Source organism: Camelus ferus, chromosome 16, assembly GCF_009834535.1.
Source record: "Camelus ferus isolate YT-003-E chromosome 16, BCGSAC_Cfer_1.0, whole genome shotgun sequence".
Classification (NCBI taxonomy): Eukaryota; Metazoa; Chordata; class Mammalia; order Artiodactyla; family Camelidae; genus Camelus; species Camelus ferus.
This window is the reverse complement of record NC_045711.1, coordinates 18,062,305-18,084,210: the sequence shown is the minus strand read 5'-3', so window position 1 is coordinate 18,084,210 and position 21,906 is coordinate 18,062,305. Positions and strand designations below refer to the sequence as shown.

Here is a 21,906-nt window from a genome sequence, read left to right as displayed (position 1 = left end):
AACAGGAGAAAACCTAAATGAACCTGGGTATTGTCATGCCAACACCAAAGACACAATCCATGAAAGAAAGAAATTGGTTAATAAGCTAGACTAAATTAAAATTAAAACAACTGCTCTCTGAAAGACAGTATCAAGAGAACTGGAAGAGAAACCACAGACTAGGCAAAAATATTTGCAAAAGACAGAGCTGATAAAGGACTGTCATCCAAAATATGCAAAGAACTCAACAAATTAGGATAAACAATTAAAGACCAGTTAAACCCAATTTAAAAATGGGCCAAAGATCTTAAGAAACACTTCACCAAAGAAGATACGTGGATAGTGAATCAGAGACACGAAAAGTCCGGCGCGAGGCACCACCACGCACTCATTAGAATGGCGGAAACCTGTACCACGGACAGCACTAAGCCGTGCTGAGGGTGCAGAGCAACAGGAACTCTGCTGGTGAGAATGCAACATGGTGCAGCCACTTTGGAAAGCAGTTTGGTGGTTTCTCACAAAACTAAACATAATCTTATCATACCATCCAGAAATCACACTCCTTGGTATTTACCCAAAGGAGCTGAACACTCATATCCACACAAAAATGTGCACATGGATGTGTATAGCAGATTTACTCAAAACTACCAAAACCTGGAAGTAATCAAGATGTTCTTCAGAAGATGGATGGACAAACCATGGTCCATCCAGACAATGGAATATGACTCAGCCCTAAAAAGAAATGCACTGGGAAGAAGGGTACAGCTCAGCAGTAGAGCATGTAGTTAGCATGCATGAGGTTCTGGGTTCAATCTCCAGTACTTATATTTAAAGAAAAAAAAGAAATGAGCTACCAAACCATGAAAAGACATGGAGCAATCTCAAGTGCATATCACAAAGTAAAAGAAGCCAATTCGAAAAGGCTACATATTGTTTAATTCCAACTACATGATATTCTGGAGAAGGCAAAACTGTAGAGACAAAAAAAAAAAAAAAAAAAAAAAAGTGGTTTCCAGAAGAGAGTGGGAGAAAGAGTAGGTAGAACACAGAAGATTTTTAAGGCAGTGAAAAAGCTCTGTTTAACAGTACAATGACGGTTACATGTCACTAGACATTTGTCCAAATGGACAGAATGTACACCAGGAGTGAAGGCTAAACCAAGCACTTCGGGTGATGATGACATGTCAATCAATGCAGGTTCATCCTTGGTAACAAACGTACCACCTGGTGAGTGAGGCTGACAGTGGGGAGGCTCTGCACATAAGGGGTCGGGGTACATGGGAAATCCCTGTGCCTTCCTCTTAGTTTTGTTGTATAACCTAAAACTGCCCTAAAAAAAGTAACACTTTAAACACTATCTCAGGGAAGGGTATAGCTCAAGCGGTAGAGCACATGCTCAGCACCCAAGAGGTCAGGGGTTCAATCCCCGGTACCGCCTCCAAGCGGAACTCAACGAAGAAACCTAATTCCCTCCTTCTCATAAAACAAACAATACAAGCCAAAAACTCTCTCATGTGTATGACACATTTCACAATAACATGTTTTTAATAATTAAATGGAAAGGTGTGGTCAACCCTAACAGATGCTGTGGACACATCAAAATGGACTGAGAAGGGACCCCCAGGATTTGGCAGCACAAAACGACTTCAAGAGGAGTAGTTTTGGGGGAAAAAAAATTTAAGACAACATTTACACAACCACAAAAAGCCAAAAACAAAACAAAACAAAAAAAACAAAGGTAACTAGAATAAAACAAAAGATGTGAAAGTCCTTTATGCAGAAAAGTACTAATATGCATCCAAACACACTGAGGAAGCCTAAATAAAGGGAGAAACACACATTTTTGAGTAGACAATACTGAAAAGATTCTAGTTCTCCCTGAATACAGGGTCAATACAATTCTGATCAAAATCTCCAAATGGTTTTCTGGAGGATCTGTCAACTTGAAATTAAACTGTATGGGGTGGGGATGGGGGGGTGGAGTAGGTAAGGGAAACAGGACCAGGAATAGCCGGTGATTCCAAAGACTTCCAGGATGCCCTTCACCACTGCCTCCCACCCCCACGTCACACAGTAAAACAAATCCTTTATACAAGCCCACAGTGACAAATCTGGAGTTGCACATCTATGACGAAAGGACAGAATATTCAATAAATAATGCTGGGGTAACTAATTCCATCTACAAAAATGAATTCCAGGTAAAGTTAAATACAAAAAAAACCTGAAAAAGATAAAAGTAATTCAAGCCACAATCAAGTTAGGAAATGGATAAAATTACGGTTTAGCTGTACTATAAAATTCATATACTAAAATGAACGAGATACACATCTCGGTATGTATCTAGATACATGGCAAAAATATGAACACAAAAGCAAACTACAGAAACGAACATTCTATAGAACATTTACTTAAAACTGTAAAATCACAAAAATGCTGTATGTTATTTATGGATACGAGCATATCGGAATTATTGTATCTCTGGCAAGAGCAGAATGAGGTGAGGGACTCTGGCTGTACCTGTAGAATTTTATCTTTTAAAAGACAGAAAACATGGCAAAATGTTAACATAAATAAAATTAGCATGGTGGATGATTTGAGTATCTGCTGTATTATTATTTTTAACATTTCACAATTTTTAAAGTTTTAATTACCTTTTTTAGCAAAGTAACTACCACCACCATACAGGACGACTTCTAAAGGCCGCTCCTGAGGATAACCCGCCCTGCTGCGATGCGGTGCGTGCTTCCCCTGCCCCGCCAGCGAGTCCTGAAGTCTGTGGGGTCTGGGGATCGGGCCCGCACAACAACTGCACGGCGGCTGACACGGCAGCCACCACACAGGAGTCTGACAAACGACAGAGGCCCCAACACAACCTTCCCCACCATTTGGACCTGCGCACTGTCAACCTGGTGTTATTCGGTTATTAAAGTAATCAAATTTCCAGCTTTTCCGATCTACTCCGTCTCTTTTTTTGAGGTTTTCCAGTACCCCTCACGATTCCACAAAACCCCAACTGTATTTAGTCAGCATGGATTCTGCATCCTTTATAAACATTCTTCCTGTGTATTTATGAAGCACACTCCTGAACTTAGGCCAGTGCCTCCCATTTTCAAGACCCTTCGACCCCCAGTTTTTTCCAAAAGAGGTCTTCCTTTAATTCATTTCCTTGAATTTAACTCCTCTCATTCTGCTGGCTTCTCTTCTCCTTTCTGTTTGGATACAAAGAGAATCTGAGATCATTTCCTATAGCATTCTCATCTACCTTCAGAACCCAAAGTTACTGTTTTATGGAAAGTGACTGAGCAGATTGCAGGAAGGTAGGTATATAATTCTGGGAATTCCATCAACTAAATAAAATGTCCATTTGAAAAAGTGTCCTACACAAGAGAGCGTGATATAAAAGTTAAAAAATGCTAGTCTAGTAAATTAAGAAATATAACGTGTATAAGCAGAAAAGATTCTCACATGAGTGGTCTGACGAGATGTGTGGAACCAAAACAAAGTCATCCGTGTCACAAGAAGAGTTCTTGCTACTAGTACTGGCAGAATCTTTGGACACTTGTAGGTAGTTGGGAGGACCCAATGGTGGGGAGGATAAGTTTTCTTCCTGAATATGCTGCATATCTGGAAGGGACTAAAATTAACAACATAAAATTAAAAGTGGCCTAATAATAAAATGCAAGTCAGAATAGCCTTTAGACTAAGGAATATTTTCCTCATGAAAGTGGGCATAGAGTTCAATTTCATTTAAAATTTTAAAATATCTCTTTGGAAAAATCTTTCCCTTAGAAAAGCATAGCTTACAGTGTCTTTGCATAATGACTTCTAAAATGATACTTAAAAACATATCACACCACTTATTGCATGTACATGTCTGCCTCTCCTGAAATGTCTGCGGGGGGTTTTCATCATCTCAACGTCCCCTGTTTCAGCTCGTGGCCGAGCAAAGCAGATACTCAATAACTGCTCGCTTAATGACGAAAACAAAATGTCTAGGGACTTTAAATTAGTAACATCCTGCACACACACAGTTTTAAATCTCCAAGGAAGAAAACATTTTAAGAGGGAAAGCAAGAGACCATGTAATACAGAAATGTAAACAGATCAGTAAGGATAGCTGCACGTAAGCCTAGAGACTTACTTACATTCCCAGAAAGAAAGACACAGAAAACCTTGCAGGTGTGGGCAGTGTTCCTTGTGTTTTCTGTTTTGTTGGTGGGGAGTTGGTTTGGGGGAGATGGGACAGGAAGGGAAGAAGAGCATATGAATATACCTGATCAAACACTGGGGCATAAGCAGCTGTGACCCCCTTGATACTCGCCTAGTTCAAGGACACCAGTGACAACTCTAGTTGAATGTACAACGGTGTCCTAAAACAATCAACTTCATAACTTACTGTGTTAGGCTCCCACTGCCCTGTTTAACCTTTGTTTCTATTTAAGAAAAGGAAAAATACTGCATAATGCTCTTTAAACCCAAGTCTGAATGTCACTGCACAGTGAAATCAATCTCAAATCTCCTTATTACTCCTGTGGGTGTGTGTGACATACACATAACATGAAATCGCCTTATCTCTTTTTGAAAAGAATTTATGCAACAGGGTTACAAAGGGAAGAGAAGGTGGAGGGACTAACATTACAGAGCATGGGCCAGGCACTGCTAAGAACTTTCCATGTATTATCTGACTTCAGCCCTATCCTGAAATCCATTTCACATACAAATAAACAAAACTTGGAAGATTAGGAAATTTGCCCAAGATCACACAACTCAAGGGCAGTGGAGCTGGTGGGATTCCAAGTATCTAATCCACAATTTCCTTCCAGGCAGGAGCTCTTTTGGTTTCTTCCTTTTGCTCTTTATAAAATCGTCTCCATCCACGACCACTCTGGTGGGGGAGATGCTCCTCGCATTCTAAGCCCGTCTCTCCGCCTGTGCTCTATTTCCACTCTCCCCAGCTCCTAAGGACTCAGATCGACTCCCTCTGCACCTGACACTTTCACCCTCTCCCTTTACTCAGGCTTCTCCGCTCTGCACATCAGCATGGTTAACTCTGCCACTATCTCAATTCCCTGCAGCCCTCTCAAGTGCCATCTTCTCACTTCTTCACTTAACAACGTCTCCTGAAATTTCGATCCCCTCTGACCCAGATTCCGCACTGCTGAGAACCCTTAGCCCAGCACAATCCACTTCCTGCCTTCAAGCCTCCACTAAAACTGCCGTTATTGAGGTGACCGATCACTCCCACTGCCCTGTCCCGTGGACACCTCTCTCCGCTCCCCCTACGCGGTGGCTGTTCTTCCCCTGACCTGCGGCCCCTCCGCTCCGGGACCGGCTCTCCTGTCGTCCCTCCTACTTCTCAGTCTCATGTACCCCTCAGAGGAGAGGACTGGAGTATGGATTCCTCAGGGCGCACCCTGGGCCTCCACTCCTCACAGCTTCATCGAAGGCCACCCACTCAGGCAAGCCCCATCAAATCTCCCTCTTCCTTAGGTCCCAAGTTCAAGAAATGTCCAAGCTCCACAAACTGCTACCTTTCTCTTGCCTGGCCCCCCGTCTTTCTCTGCCGTACTGCTGACTTAGTTCAGGCCCTCATTCTCAAAAAAACAAAAACAAGACCAAAAACAAACCAAAAGCTCTGCAGTGGCCACGGCTGATCTCTTTGGTCTACTCGTCTCCAACCTAGCCCTCCCCCTGCTTACAGAAGACTCAGTAACATACAGTGGATCGGAGCATGCCTCCACTTAAAATCATTCAAATGGCTCAGCACGAACGTGTCACCTCCTCTGCTCAGGGCCCAAATTCCACTGAGACGCAGCCTCTCCGGCCCCTCTGGCTCTGTCGTCCCCTCACCCCATCCCAGCACGCCACACACCTGCCAGACTGGACTGCCAGAGATGGACGTCCTGCAGTGACGGGAAAGTTCATACCTGGCTGCCCCGTGTGGCAGCCGCTAGCTACACACGGCTGCTGAGCACCTGAAACGTGGCCCGGGAGACGAAGGAACTGAATCCACATTTCACTTGGTTCTCACAAACTGAAGTGACCAAGGAGGGCTCCAGATTCCTTCAGTGGGTCATGGGTCCACGGGGACTCCTGTGCTTACAACACCATTCTTTGACCAATTCACCTTGCTCTTTCCTCAAAACTCAGCTCAGTGCCCTCTTCTGAGCATGCTTCCAAGTTCTCAGTCTGATTTCAAGTCCTCATCCACACCCCTACAGGCAATAAAGCCATGACTACATATGCTCCTAACAGTGCTGGTCGATCTGCCTCTTCCCCACACGGTTAGATTAAAACCTCAGTGCAAGGGACCCCACCCTCTCTTTCACTAGGTATCAGCCAGAACTTCACATAAAGCAGGCATTTAACAAATGTGATTAAACCAATAGCATCCAGAGCCATTACCTAAACAGCACGTGGCCTATGGCCAGTATCGTGACTAAAAGAGTGATGTGAACTTCTGGTTACAGTGGTTTTGCTTCTGCTTGTCAAAGACTTCCCTGGGATAGCAAGCAGTTGGATGAGTGTGCCTGCAGGGACCGGCCCTCAGCAGCAGGGGCTACTCCAGCCCCAGGAAGGGCCGGAACGCATGTAGGAAAGCATCTCACTCTGCAGATTATGGGAAAGGCACGGCTCTCAAACATCCCATTCTCCAGCCTCACCAACTGGAAGTGATACAGAAACATCCTGCTCGCCTTTTGTTTTCACTTCCCTTTTTATTTCCACTTCAAGCATTAGCTTTTCATAAAGGCCTTCAAAAGAGGCTTTTCCACCAAAGTTCTGAGCATTTAAACATGTCTCCTCCCTCCTCCCAGCAGCAAGCCTCACTCCATCTCCCTCTCCTTTTCAATGTGTGCCCTCCAGTAAAAACCCCAATGTGCTCCCCCATCAAAGCGATCCTCAGGGTGTCTTCCTCATCCCTTGGTCACCCTGCCATCCACGTGGTTCCCACAGTCAGGACCCCCCCCATTCCCCGCTGTCCTTTCTCCAGCAGTCCCTGCTGCCCGTACCACGTGCCAGCTGGTGGCAGGCGCAGGTGTGGCAGGTCACCCTGGCTAGTTTCCCCAGTGCTCACTGTGGTGCACCTTCCACACGCTACTACCTACCCCGCTCCAAACAAAGGCTAATCAGACCTATATGACGATGAGGAAGCCAAGGATCCACTCTGGAACTGTCCTGCCCTAAGTCACAGTGGGCACATGGCAGGGCCAGCACCGAGGCCACTCCTGCCTGGCTTCAGATAAAGCCTAGAGTCTTCCCATATCAGTACACTTCCCTACACCTCTCCCCAGGCACTGTAAGCCCAGTGTTTTTCTATACTCCAGACTGGAACAGGAAATCTGCAACATTCCCTCTTTGTTTTACCCATTCATGGGAACGTAACGTAAGTCTGATTAGTCCATCTGCTTTTTCTGTTTGGTTGTAGTCTGCAGGGCTGTGCAGGAAGGGTTTTTTGCAGGTTTCAGGACTCATCTGTTTACAACAGGCTGCTCTGGCATCTGCTTTAACTGTGGGCTCCTGGGTTTCCCTGGACTGTAATAACAACAGCGCCTACAGCTTAATGAGCGTTTACTATGTGCCAGGCACCGCAGGGCTTTTGCTCATCTATCCTTAAAACCCCTATGAAGCAGGTAAATTATGCTCACTTCATATATGAGAAACAGGCTCAGAGAGGTTAAGTCACTTGTCCTAGTTAATTTGGCAAGTGAGGCTCCCACACCTCATCCTCTGAAGCCTCGACCTGCTAGTCACACAGTCGCCTCCCTTTACAGCTCCCCAACCCTTCTGCCAGTAAACTTCAAGAAGCGCAGCCCTTGCCAGGCCGATGTGGAAAATGCCCGCAGCGGCTGACACAAGAGCCCTTGGACTCTGGCCTATGACAACCCTCTCAGGCGGGGAGAGAGGTGGGAAAGTCTAGAAAAGCACAGAACAGGGTGAGGTAAAACCTGGGAGAGAGGAGCAGGAAGAAGTCGTGTCGGAAGCGACCAGGAAGAAGCACTGAGACTGGAGGGAAGATGGTCACGAGGACACAGCGCAGGAACCCCTGGGGAGGGAAGAGGCTGAGGCCAGCGACCGTGACGCAGGGGGTCTACGGCAGTCAAGTCCAGCCCAGGGCACCCCTCCACCGCTGGGAATTCTGTGTGCGATGCATACCCAGACTGATGTTCGTGACAGTCAGACCCAGGAAACACGGACTACCCAACCCTGTCACAGGGTCACTCTCCCCAGCCGCACGGGCGTGGAAAGGTGAGCGCGCCGTGCTCCCTGCTGAGAGGGGACGGCTCACACAGCCCGTGAGAGCAGAGGCCCACGTCCAGGACCCAGCGGCCCAGCAGAAGCGCTCCTGCCGGCAGCCTCAGCTGCGCCGGCCAACGCCACACACCAGAGGAGCGTCCACACCGCGGCCGGCCGTCTGCGAATGCCCTCAGGCTCTGTGAGCAGGTGCAACAACACAGACTCTAATGTGATTTTTAATAAAACCAGAACTTACTGGTGGAGAGGCAAAACGGCAAGGCGGAGAGCTGCCGCAGGTGCTTCTAGACACAGAGCCGGCGCACGCAGGCACAGGGACCGGGCAGGCTGTGGAAGACACAGTGGCGGAGGGCCGCGGTTAGCGCAGTCACGTGACCTGCCCACCAGAGACCCTGTCGAACCCCCACAGCTTTGTGCTGACCCTCACCTACTGCCTACAGCCACCATGGCTGAAACTAAAAGTGCACCAATGACTGAAACTATTTCAACTTAGATTTAGAAGGAAAAACAAACTGGTATTAAATAAACACAACTACAAGTATTTAAGAAAAGCTCAATGACATTTTGAGAAGTACATAAAAAAGGAATACCAAATACTATTTTTTCCTTAAGCTTGTATTTATTCTTCAAGTAGAAATATAAAAAGTGATACTCACATTTTTTTACCGGAACTTGCTCAAGAAAAGGATGGCTAAAAAACGCCTCTGTAATGGAAAATGAGAATGCAGTCTTTAAAGTGATGTGATTAGCAGACAGGTTAACCCTGTCCATGTAGACAACGTGAGATCATACACAGTTAATATTAACTTCTTTATATAGACTCCATTTCCTTCAAATGTAAAAGCATATTATTTTTATAACTCCTCTGTAAAAATCATCAAGTTATAAGTAATTCTCAATGAAAAATTTAAATGGAGGTGAATTTTCAAAAGGTCCATTACCAACACAGCACCCCCGAGGCGACGTCAGGCGGAGGCGTCCTGGCAGTGTGCCGTCCCCGGGCAGACAACCGTATGGGGAACTGGGACCAGGCCCTCCACAAGCACATCTGTGAACAGTGGCTGTCACCTGTCCTAACAGGGTATCTCCAGCAGCTGATTTGTGCATCAAATTCCAGCCCTCTATCCCAGAAAAAGTATTCCTATAGCTAGTTTCTCATTTCTAAGGAAACTATTATTTAATTTCTATCCACCAAGGATAAAACCTACACAATATACATGCTACTTAGATAATGATAAAGAAGTAGGTGAATACATGGCAGTTCATTCCTTTAATCTTTATTTTCTTGTATCTGCAACTTATTTCATTATTTCTTTACAAACCCATGAAGCCCATCTCATTTATCGATGCGTCTCTGACTTGCACGCTGCTCAGTAGCACGGAGTGGACGGATCGGTACAGCACTAGCGTGCAGGCTGACCAGGGGACACAGGCTCAGGAATGAGCCTAACTCAGGTTTCGTCTAAATTACACTTGGAAGGACCCCACGAGTTTCACCAAAACAAATACCCAAAGTCAGAGTAAGCATCAATCACGAGACTTGCTAAGAAACGGAAGTGTGGAGGATTCTGAAGAGAGACCTGAGTTTTCTACCTTAGATCTTTTTTAGAACAAAAGTTAATTTATATATATACAAGATGTTTTTATGCTGACTTTTACAAAGCACATAGAAGGGATGAAACAGAAAAGACAAAAATAAACTAGATTGACTAAATACAAACACTCAGAAACGAGCTTCCGAATCCATCGTCATGGTATGGAAAGTATATAAATATTTAACACAACCGATAATCTTGAAACTGTGAACCTGTACGCGTGTTGTCTCACTACTGGCCCACATTTCTCATGGTACAGAGCAGCTCTCAGTTTAATTTCTCCCTCTGAAAGATAAAAATACTTACCAACTACATGAACTAAAGTTTAATTCCAATCTTTACAAAGCTTTAAGAGGTATATTCAGACTCATCTTTCCCCTGTGCAGAAACTACTAGAGCTGTCTCCACTGAGAACATTTACTGGGACGTCAAGTCCCTGCTCTAGTCCTCACCAACGTCCTGCACCGTATCCCCTTTGTGTATAAGAAAGTTAACCCACATGAGGTCATGTATCCTCCCCAGTGTCAAAGAGCTAATTAGTAAGTTGAGGGCCTAGAATTCAAACCCCAGAATGTCTCATCCATAAACCCATGTGAAATTCTATAATACACATTAACAAGCCAAAATTCTGGAAAAAATTTGTGCAAATCTCTATTATTATTATTACAACTATCACTACAGGAAAAATCACTTTTTTCCCCTAAAAATTTGAGGATGAGGGTTAATTTGATAAACATTTTCATTAAGCATGGTTTACAGTTTTTCTGGCCTGTTATTTTCAAGTCTTGCTGTTTTTATGTAAGATTGATAAGAATAACTTAACAAACTGTGACCCAAGAGAGGAGCTGAGATCCAGTTTCAGGGAGGAATGTTCTTTCAAAACCTTCAAAAACTGGGCAATCCCTACAATATTAAGCATTCCAAGTTCTTTCATTACACATGAAGTAGCAAAATATTACTTGAAGACAGACTGTGCTAAGTTGGAGCACTTAGAGGCAAATTTTTAGCTTTGAGTGCTTATGTTATAAAAGGAGAAAGGCTCGGAATCAGCAATACAAGCTCTCGCCCTGGGAACCGTAAATGCTAAGACACGGCCTCCAAGAACCGCCCACAGCCCACCCTCCTAGTTGTGGTGATCTGCCCCTCCCCAAACCGCATCTTACAGTTATCATTCTTTCTATCAGAATTCTGGGGGGCTTCTCCTCCATTTCTTCCTCCCAGATCCTTCCCCAAATATGTCCCCAGCCTAGACCTCTCTTCTGAAATCCAAGTGCCCTTCTGACATCTACACTGAGATGTCAAATGGGTATCTTAAATGCAGCGTGTCCAATCTAAACTCTCAATCCTGCCTGCTGGCCTGCTTTAGGGCAGGAGGTCTCTCCATCTCTGACGGACAGTCCCACTTCCGCTGGCGCTCAGGCCAAAAGTCTTGGCGTCACCTTTGACTTCTGTTTCTCTCACACCCACATCCAATCCACCCTTAAATGCTGTTGTCTCCACCTCCGAAAAGATGTGGAGTGCAATCACTTCCCGGCACCACCTCCACTGCTGTGCCCAGTCTCTCACCTGGGCCACGGGGCCCCAGCTTGTCGCCCAGCTCCTGACCCCCACCCCAGTGCCCCTCACCACAGTCTGCTCTCAACAAGCAACCAGACTGATCCTTTTTAAAACACTAATCAGGTCATATCAGTCCTCTGCTCAAAGCCCTCCAACGGTTCCCCCCACACTTTGGGCAAAGGCCCGAGTCTTAACTGGCCTCCCAGCTGCTTCTCCAGCTTCTGTGGCATCTCCTGGCTCTGGGCACTTGTACTGGCCTTTCACATGTCCTGAACGCTCTTCCCACAGATAGCCACGGGCTCACAACCTCCACCTGCCAACCAGGTCTCTGTCCAAATGCCATTTGTCAGAAAGGGCCTCACTGACCACCTTATTTAAAATCTCAATCCCCTCCACGCCCATTTCTCCTCCTCCTCCATTTTCCCCACAGGTGATAAATCACCTCCTAATACAGTATGTATTGCAGTTTCTAATTTGTCCCCCCCCTACTAGAATACACGCATCATGAGGACTGAGATTTTGTTTACTTCTCTATCCCCTGCATCTGGAACACAGTAGATACTGAATAAAAGTTTACAAGATATGTGAAAGAAAAAAGAAAAAGAAATAGAAAGAAAAAAGTGAAACTGATATTCATTTTCTTCTGAAACCTCTATAGTATCTCTTTCAAAAAATCTTTTCAGAATACACAAAAATGAAATTAGCATACAAAATTTGGAAACATTACTTACCAAAATCCATTCTATCTTTCTGGTTTCTCTGCAGCAAACCCAAAAGGAGATTAGTCAAATAAGGTGATGTTTCTCTGGGAATGCTGGGGGAAAGAGAAAAAAAAGAACCTAAGTGGTGAGTTGATATGTATTAACTGCACGACTTTTGCCTTCATTATGGTAAATGAAAATGTATATGCAGTTTCACAAATACCACATTTTATACTAAGACGACCATGGTAAAGCCTCATTTTTTAAAGGGGAAAAAAAAACCCCACTAAGCAACTGCCTTTAACGCTGCACCACTTTGGGAAGACTCTCATTTTGTGCTTCTTACTGCTGTTCTGGGAACAGCTGTAGGAATAAAGAACTTCACAAGCACAATCTTGAGTTTTAACACAATTTCAACCTTGCACTAATAGTTGCTACAGAATTCTGTTAGAAAAAGAGCCACCTCCAATTCTGCCTGGAAAGGCAGAGCTTAAATAAATACGTGAGAAATAACACAGCTTCCTGAAATCCAATTTAAAAAAAAAAGGGCAAGGCAATAAAAAATGAGTAACAGGAATACACAGTTCACAGAATAAAAACTATAAAAGGACATTTAACAAATAAGAAACCAACCTCACCGGCAAGGAGAAAAATGCCAGTTAAATTAATGGCTAATGGGCCCTTTCTGTGAGGCATCAAGACTGCTAACAGCCCACGATGGTGAGAATGGGGGAAGGAGCACTCTCTTGCTCTGCTGTGCGAACAGGGACAGTCCATCTTGGGGGGGGTGTATCCTTCAGCCCAGCAATACCACGGCTAGGAGTCCATCCGGCAGAAACGCACGAACGTGTGTATACACACACACAGTCTCTCCACTAAAGCCTGTCTGTAGTACCCAAAACAACGAACACAGGGATCTGTTTACTGATTAAACAAAACACGATGCACCTAACTTTGGGACTCTCTGCAGCCTCGTAAAAGGCTGCAGGAGTTCTCTGCACACTGCCTCCGAACAGCGTCCATGCTACACTGCAGAGAGAAAGAGCTGCACAACAATTCGCAGAGCAGTCTGCCCTGAACTCGTGTGTGTATAAATGTACAATCACTCAAAAGTATTAGAAGAACTCACACAAAACAGATATTGAAAAATACACAGCAAGCTCTTGCCATCCCTAGTGAGCCTGGGGATCTATCTCCTGCTTCATCCCATCTACTCTGCATCTCCCGCCCCTCAAAGAACACACTTAACTTCTGTAGTTTTTTCTTTTAAATATACTTAACATCTTTAAAAAGAAAGAAAATGGTACGGCACACCGGCCTCTATGATGCACTAGTAATTTTCTAACTTCCAGTTATAATGAATTTCCTGTCAACTGAAAAAAGATTCAACAAAAGAAATAGATAAAATGCACAGGATTCAAATAAATAACACCGTATTGACAAATAGTAAAATCCAGTGTAATGAAAAGACATACCTAGGCATTAAGTTCCTGTTTTTTTCATAAAACATCCTTAGGTCTTGAGGACTATTGGCCTGTTTAAAAAAAAAAAAAGGTTTAATTTCCTAAACAACCAGGGGCAAAAATTCCAAATCATTTGCTCGACGTTCATGTTCCTGCTACAGAACACAGACTCTGAACTCGGGAGCCAGGGCCTGCTGTGGGAGCCACAGATGCCCACCGGAACCTACACCACCTGTGTGCGAATTCTGCACATCTGGGCCAAATGCATCTTTCCTGAGGTCAGACTCCCAGACAGGCCTGAAAATTAGGAAAGAGCCACTCTTCTGGAGGTCACACAGCCTACCCAACAGGTCTATTTTTATTATGTAAAATCATGGTGTATTTTACCTTCGGGGGATTCAAAGAAGAAAACTAGGATCACTGCTACTTCTCAGTCCCCCGTCCTAGTCACAAGCAGCACGCAGTCAGAGCTGCGGAATTAGTGAAGCTGCCTCTACATCCAAACCAGATCGGGAAACTGTTTCATCTGGGAGTGTCACCAATTTTTTTTTAATACCATTTTGGGGAAGTAATTTTGCTATTTTAGTTTTCAGATTCAAAAAACTTCTTTGTGGGGAAAGGGGTCAGGGGAAGAAATAAATCGGGGATTTGGGTTTAGATACAAGCTACCATATACAAATTAGATAAACAAGGACCTACTGTACAGCATAGGGAACTATATTCAGTATCTTGTCATAACCTACAATGGAAAAGAGTCTGAAAAAGAGTATGTGTGTGCATGTATGGGTACAACCAAATCCCTTTGCTGTACACCTGAAACCTTGTAAATCTACTATACTTCAATAAAAAATAAAAGACTAAAAAACCTCTCTCTAGCTGGGCAGTATGAACCCGAGAGGAATCACCATGATTCTATTCTAGAAGGCCTCTTCTTGACAGGATGTCTGGGAGAGGAAGACTACTGAAAATAGTTCCCGTAACGCCCGAACAATTAGCTCTCTCATCCAGCAGTGACAGGCGCAGAGCTGGACGCAGTCCCCAGGGACGCTCCCAGGCCAGCCCCAGCCCTCACTTGGACTCCACGTCCCCAAGACCTGGCTGAGCAGGAAGCGCCGACGCCACCATTCACACCTGTTCCCCACCGGCTTGTTACCCTGAGCCTCGCTGGCTGCCACCAGCCTGGAAACCCTAACGGGCCTGCGTGCCAGGTCCAACTACCAAGGGAGGCAGATAACAATGGCAAAGCAAAAGATGTTCTGGCCTATTAGCAAAATCAGAATAAATCACAAAGGAACCAAAACCACTGCCTTCAAAGTACAAGTGACCCTTGGACAACACGGATTTGAACTGTGTGGGTCCACTTGTTTGAGGATTTTTTCAATAAACACATACACAGGATCTGAAGTTGGCTGAATCTGTGGACGTAAAGTTACACTGTGCCCCTAACCCCGACATTGTTCAAGGGTCAACTGCATTCCCAGTTTTATAGGTCAAAGGGGACTGTCCCCAGACTGAGCACATGAGAAAAAAACGGAGGTACCTGAAAAGGTGGTTTTCCCACGAGGCACTGATATATCACTGTCCCGATGCTCCACAAGTCAGCCTTGGCGTCGTAGTGCTGAGACATAATAACCTCCGGGGCCTGGGGTGGGACAGTTCAGGGCACGGCGTTACGTCATTTACATAATTCATACGCACGTGTTAATCAACTGGAAAAGGTCACACTCCTCCCAGAACTACCAAAATAAAAACCACACACTGTGATGGTGCCCAAATCAAACGATACTGCAACAAAGACAGAACTGCATCCTTACACTGAGATATACTGCAAATTTCAAAAGCAACGCTGCATGAAAAGAAGTGAGCTTAGAAACCAGCATTTCTGTATAATATTATGGACACATAAAATACAGAAAGAGTATTAAAATAATAATAAAGGCAAATACACACCAATTACAGGACAGAGATTACGTCCAGAGCATGAGAGGAGGAGAGGGAAACGGGAGAGGGACTACAAAAGGCACGCGGGACTGTCTCTGGAACATTATTTCTTTCTTAAAAAAAAAAAATTAAAGCAAACATGGCAAAATGATTACTTTCTAAAAATGGTGAGTCCATGAGTGTTTGCTATATTATTCATTTTTCTGTCATTAGAAAACATTCAAAATAATGGAAAATCTATTATGCAGAACACAATAATAAAAACTGTCTTAAAAGCAGAAAAAAAATTTCTGTTGCTTTATTACAAGTATTTTCCCACTTCTCATGAGATGCTTTTAAAAAACACCATCAGTCAAGACAATCATTAGATAGAAATGTCAAATGTCCTTAAAGACAGTAAAACTTTATTTTCCAGGCATAACATTTTTATTTATTGTCCCTTGCTTCTTACTGTATCAATTTCCTTTACTAACCAGCCCAAACATTCTATCCTCAAGGCTATTAGTTCAAGGCTAAACTAATTTCATATTCAAGAAGTGCAAAATAGTATTTAAATTCTACTAAATTATAACATTTATTAAATAAGCAAAAAAATTATGATGAAGAAACATCAATCCGGGAGACACTGCTTTGGGAAAGACCCCCAGTGTTCCCCACTACTCGCTGCAATTAATACATCCTTCCTTCTCCTGAAGGAAAAGAAAAAAGAAGAAAAAGTAAATCTAATGGAACAGAAAAACTCTGAACTTTGATTACTAGCCTTGATCTCTAAGTTGAGTTTAGACTAGAGGAAATTCTGCTTGAATATAAACCCATTGTAATCTTAAAATTGAAGTAGTTACATTTATTCAATTTGCAGGGTTCTGAAGTTCCAGAATTAAGATATTTACAGGCCTAATACTTGGCATTAGTTCAGAAGTTGCACAGCCTCACCCTATCACACCTGATAATATCCATATGAGAGGATAAAGGGGAAAACGAAGATTGTTCAGCCTTTAAGGCACTGATGGAAAACTTCTACAATACAGGTATCTTGTTAAAAGAAACAACACGCAACAGGTGACCACATCCTATAGCTGAAGAGGTGACCCCCAAAGTTTTTTCACATACTCCTAAGATCACACATCAGGTACAGCACGACCACACTGCAACACTGTCTATTTTCAGTGTGATCTAAGAGGGGATTTCTACCCTAACAACTAATCATTTAAAAAATAAATGCCAATGGGCAAAGATGACTTTTACAGTCCACTGTGCTAAACTGAAAGATGTCTGTATCAGTAAGATTAATGCTCCTAATAATTCAGTCTAGATATAAAATCACATCTTACTTGGAAACAGGCACTATATTTAAATCCCAATGCTTACAGCGCTGTACCCTACACACATGAGGACGCACACACCTACTCACCATGTACATTGGAGACCCACACAGTGTTGCAGCCATCATGTTACTATGTAGGTAACGAGCAAAACCAAAATCCGCTATTTCACAAAATAAAAAGGAGAAAAGAAAATGATACCTTTGCTCACATTTAACACAGATTATACGATTCTTTAAGATATAAGAGAGCACAAAAGAACTGTGAGAAATTAAAGCTTATTGAATAAGACTGTCTACCAAAGAAAAAAGTAGCTACTTCAACATCAACAAGCTGAGAAATAGCAGTGATCACAAGGCACTGCTCTGCCAGCTCCATAACCAAGATGGGAGAGCCAAGCTTTGCAAGAGACAATGCTAATTACAATAAATGATTCATGAATACTGCTCTCATTAAACATCAATATCAGCTATAGAATCTGAACTGTTTTTGTCCTCCTCTGGATACCAAATGTAACCTATATAATATCAGAGATTTCTTAAAATACTGCTAAAAACTTATTTTTCTACCAAGAGAAGAGCTTTAAAAAAATCTAGCATTACAACCTGTTTCAAATAATCTTGAAAGCTCTAAAAAAAACTGCTGAATAAGAATCCTGAACAACATAATCTCTCAGATCCCTCATGTTAAAACCCCATAAACTGTATTTTTGTGTGTGTGGCAGTACTGGGGACTGAACCCAGGACGTCGTGCACGCTAAGCATGCGGTCCACCACAGAGCTATTACCTCTACCCCTATAAGCTGTAAAGAATAAGGGTTATTAATTTGTTGCCAGCATCCGTAACACATTACCTCCCTCCGAGGAGGAGCAGCAGGCTTTCCCGCTGCGATTCAAGCCAGAGTACCTAGCAGGAGCCCTTTGGCCCTGTCTGAAATTTAGCACCTGCCGCCAGTAATGTAAAGGGTTCCCATATCCATATGTACCTCCCGAACTCAATAAAAATGTCAAAAGCCTATCAACAAAACTCATCATTCTAACAAAGCTGAACTAAAATTATCTAAAAATACAGTCTCAAAAACGTTCTTTGCATGAAATGATACATGGCCATTTACCTATTTTGATGCGAATACCACTGACACTTGACTTCCTGCGATTGGCGTAAGACAGCAAGATGTTCTGCGGTTTGAGATCCCTGTGGATGACGCCCTTGCTGTGCAGGACCCGCATGGCAGAGGCGATCTGATGCAGGAACACTCTGATGGTGTCTTCGCTGAGAGTTCCTTTAGCTGGCGGGAGAGGAGCCACACAAACATTTAACATGCATAGCCAAGTATCACCTGTGTATTCCAGCAACAGAAGCGAGTTGTGAAGGAGAACATGGAGGGAGTAAGGAACTGGGATTCGTATTTTTTCATTGTTTCTAACAATTTAAGTCTATGAAAAGATACCAGATATCTCAAAATTTTTAACCAATCTGTTGTAAAGAGAATGGATTTACATGGGCATCTTTTGTTTTCACTTGTGTTCCTTTTTGGTTTTCCTTTCCCATTTTTACTGGCAAGAATGAGCACACAGGTGCTCCACAAATGTGAGTCTCCTCTACAAGCCAAAAATAAGTCCTCTTCACAGTCAAATACCAGGGATAAAGGTCCAACTGTTACCTGAGCACAAATTAAAAACAGGTGAAATGCTTGGCTGGCACGACTAGGGCAATGCCACCACCTAGACATGTCAGGGGTCCGTGGTCCAACACTGTCTCCTTTAATCTCCCCACTCTGTCCTCCACAGCATCTCTCCTGACCAAAGACACCTGTTAAGAAGACATGTGCCCACCAACACAGAGGCAGCAGGAGCACAACTCGAGGGTGGCCGTTGCTCAGTGAGCAGCAGTGTGCCTACGTGCGCACCAGGGCCTGCAATGGTCAACAGAGCTGGGTCTGTGGTCAGGCTGCCTTTGTTTAAACCCCAGCTCCTGCACCCACCTACTGTGTGACCCTGGAAGATGACCCCTCTGAGCCCACTCCTCAACTATGAAAAGCTGAAAATAGACTAATCACAAGACAGCACATTTAATAAAGACCTTACTAAAAGGCCTGGTACATAATTAGTACTCAGTATATATACACAGTGTACATTTTATTCCAATGGATCTAAAAATCTTGACTCTACATTAGGGACTTAATATCCATGACCCCATTTAAATCCTTTGTGAACACACTTCTGCCCAAACAACTCTAGAATATGCTCTTTATAATCTTTTCAAATGCAATTAAGATTAAGACAGACAGAAATAACATCATCAGTTGGAACAGGTGAAATACTATAGTTTTAAAATCATTTTAACGACCATGAAGTGACATTTTATGTCCTTAACATCGTCAAATAAACTAACTCCCATGGTTTAAAAATTATCAAATACTTTCTTATGTGAGGTCTATTCTTAACTGATTCCCTTTTTTAAAATTCTTTGAGGTTCTTTTCCTGATGCTCACTGTAAAAAAAAAAATCCGAACACACTAAAACATATAAAAAGCGAACTCTTTCATAATCCTACCCCTGGAAATGAGTGAGCATCATCTAACTCTGGAGTATACTTATGTTCTTGCAGATCCACTTTCTTGCAGATGGCAACACAAATTCCTGCACATTAGCAGGTGGGTCAAATCAATAAAACTAAACCTTTATTTTTGCAATGCTTTACTTAAATTCCATTGATATGGATAATACGGATCAAGTGGATAATGTGTTTTCTCCATTTCATTCATTTGCATTTTCATCCTAGGGTTCAAAAGTTTTGCTACTTTAAATGACTGCAGTCACTTAGAATTTGCAGCCTTGCCCTACGACACACTACTGAACTGAACAGAACAGAGTTTATCTGATTCAGAGTCCAAACTCTAACATTGTTCCTGTGGAGAAAAGTAATGATCTAGTTTAGGCTGTTTCTGGATACAAACTGTAGTAAAAATTCACGTTTCTATGAACACGGGATGTATGCTCAACACAATCCCATAAACTGAAATTTTCAAGTTAAAAACTTAATATTTTAAAGGCATAGCTACCATCAAAACTTGTTCAAATGAATGAACAAGTGGGCTGGCTCAGCTGTAGCTGCCACACTCAGTGTGTCTGCTGCAATTAATGCCAAAATACAACCTACCAACTAATTTAGATTTTATTTTAAACTTGCTATTAATAGAATGTTTTCCATTTTTTGAAAATGTGAAAAGCACTGTGTTTACCAAAGCAGATAAGAGAACTAAACAATCGAGCTGTGATATAAGGGCATTGGACCTTCAGGACTGGACGTTCCAGATCTTCCAGACCAGTGCTCTCCAACAGAAATACAACGTGAGCCACGAATGTACTTTAAATTTTCTGATAGTTTACATTTTAAAAAGTGAAAAGAAACAGGTAAAATTAATATTATATATTTAACCTAATACTTTTGAAATATTATTTCAACTTGTAATCAATATAAAAAGCCTAATGAGATATACTCATTCTTTTCTTCCTATGAAGCGTTCAAAATCCAAAGTATGTTCTCCACCACAGAACTTCTCAATTCAGACTAGCCACATTTCAAGAGCTCAACAGCCCTGCGTGGTCAGTGGCTACCACATGGAACAGTCCCGCTCTAGATAACTCCCTGAAGACCAAATTTATTTCACACGTCTTTTCAAGTGGCAGACAGGGACCAGGGGAGGTTAACCAAGTCGACCAAAATCACATAGCAATTAAGTGATCTACACAACGGAACGGTTCAAACCAGCCTGCCTGCCTCCAGCATTCAAGGAAGCCCTTCATTCCTGGTCCCCTGTGCTAACACTGCTGCTCTGGAACATCAAATACGGTGTCCAACCTCATGGACAAAACTGCTGTCGCAGCTACACCTGCGTATCAATGCCTACGTCTTTCTGTTAAAGAGGGAAACTGATATTCCAGTGAGGGCTCTAAACTGATAAGGTGGCCCTCAACCTGACCACAGGGGAAAGGTGCCTTTATCTGGATCACTGCCAACGTAAAGCATCTCAAGGTTCAGAGACTGACTGGAAGGTGGAACAAGGTGTCTTGGAGCTCCAACTCCTGCCCACCCGTAGTGAAGAAAGTGCCTGTCTCTGCATTCCACTAGTAATTGACATTTTGAAGAATCTTTTTACCAAATTAACATAATTTGTTAAAAAAGAATCTCAGGAAAAATACAAACACACGCATGGAATAAACTACCAAATTCAGGATAACGGTTGTCCCCAAGCAGGAGGGACAGGAGCAGGACCTCAGAAGGGCCTACGTGGAGCCTCAGCTTTATGTGGAATTTCTTTTTTAACCTGGAGGGAGGAGTAATACAAGTATTCTTCACATCATTCTCTACACAGCTTTTGAAATCTCCCCAATATTTTATACTGGAAAAGTTTTTAAAACCTCATTTTTAACTGCACTCTCTGATTACCAGGTGAACACTTTAAATACGCTATTCCTCTTCTGTGAGCTGTCCAGACCCTTGGTGGGTGTACCTGGTGATGTCTTAATGTTTTTACCATGAGTTGCCATGATCTATTTCCAGGCTGGGTTATGAACTTTTTACTATTCTTTTTGTCTGTTTCCCTTGCATCTTCAAGGGGCCAGCAAGTAGGTGCTGGCCTCATCCAACATCATTAAAAAAATACTTTTGAGGGACATAACCTGATCTGAATGCTTATTATCCTATGTGGATATACTTACAGATACAGAATTTCAAAGCAGCATCTAGTACTAAAATCTTACCTTTGTGCCACAAAATAATTTGTTACCCTTAATCCTTAAGAACATTTTTAAAAATTACAAAAATCATTCACATTAATAAATACATTCTTAGATACAGTCTTCCATTATGTTTTATTTTTTAATTCTGAAGAAATGAAAGGACAAAGGTTCACTGATAGCAAGCCACTAGAGTCTTTTGAAGAGAAAGCCTATTGGTTTTTCTCTTTTGGGGAGAGGACCCACCTCTCAAACATTGTGGGAGAGGGGCACACGTACATAAACACTCATACACAATTAAGGCTGAGAAGCAAGACCACAGCAAACAAGAGTCAGTCAGTAAAGTGACCACA

The 21,906-nt window shown here is 42.9% G+C and overlaps 1 protein-coding gene across 10 annotated transcripts in view; it reads right to left on the bottom strand.

The window, feature by feature from the left end:
* The window catches only part of ULK2 (unc-51 like autophagy activating kinase 2), a 71,991-nt gene that overhangs the window by 36,856 nt on the left and 13,229 nt on the right, over positions 1–21,906 (bottom strand). For 9 of the 10 annotated variants that reach the window (XR_004326705.1, XR_004326706.1, XR_004326707.1 and 6 more), the window contains exons 6-13: positions 17,926–18,099; positions 16,901–16,974; positions 15,089–15,190; positions 13,561–13,619; positions 12,116–12,198; positions 8,889–8,936; positions 8,471–8,559; positions 3,445–3,613 (exon numbers count right to left, since the gene is read on the bottom strand). Coding sequence is in view for 7 of the 10 variants with exons in the window: in XM_032498928.1 (XP_032354819.1) it covers positions 3,445–3,613; positions 8,471–8,559; positions 8,889–8,936; positions 12,116–12,198; positions 13,561–13,619; positions 15,089–15,190; positions 16,901–16,974; positions 17,926–18,099 (798 nt within the window). In the remaining 3 variants the exon portion in view is untranslated. The remainder of the gene's footprint in view (positions 1–3,444; positions 3,614–8,470; positions 8,560–8,888; positions 8,937–12,115; positions 12,199–13,560; positions 13,620–15,088; positions 15,191–16,900; positions 16,975–17,925; positions 18,100–21,906) is intronic. The other variant, XM_032498929.1, reaches the window with a different exon arrangement.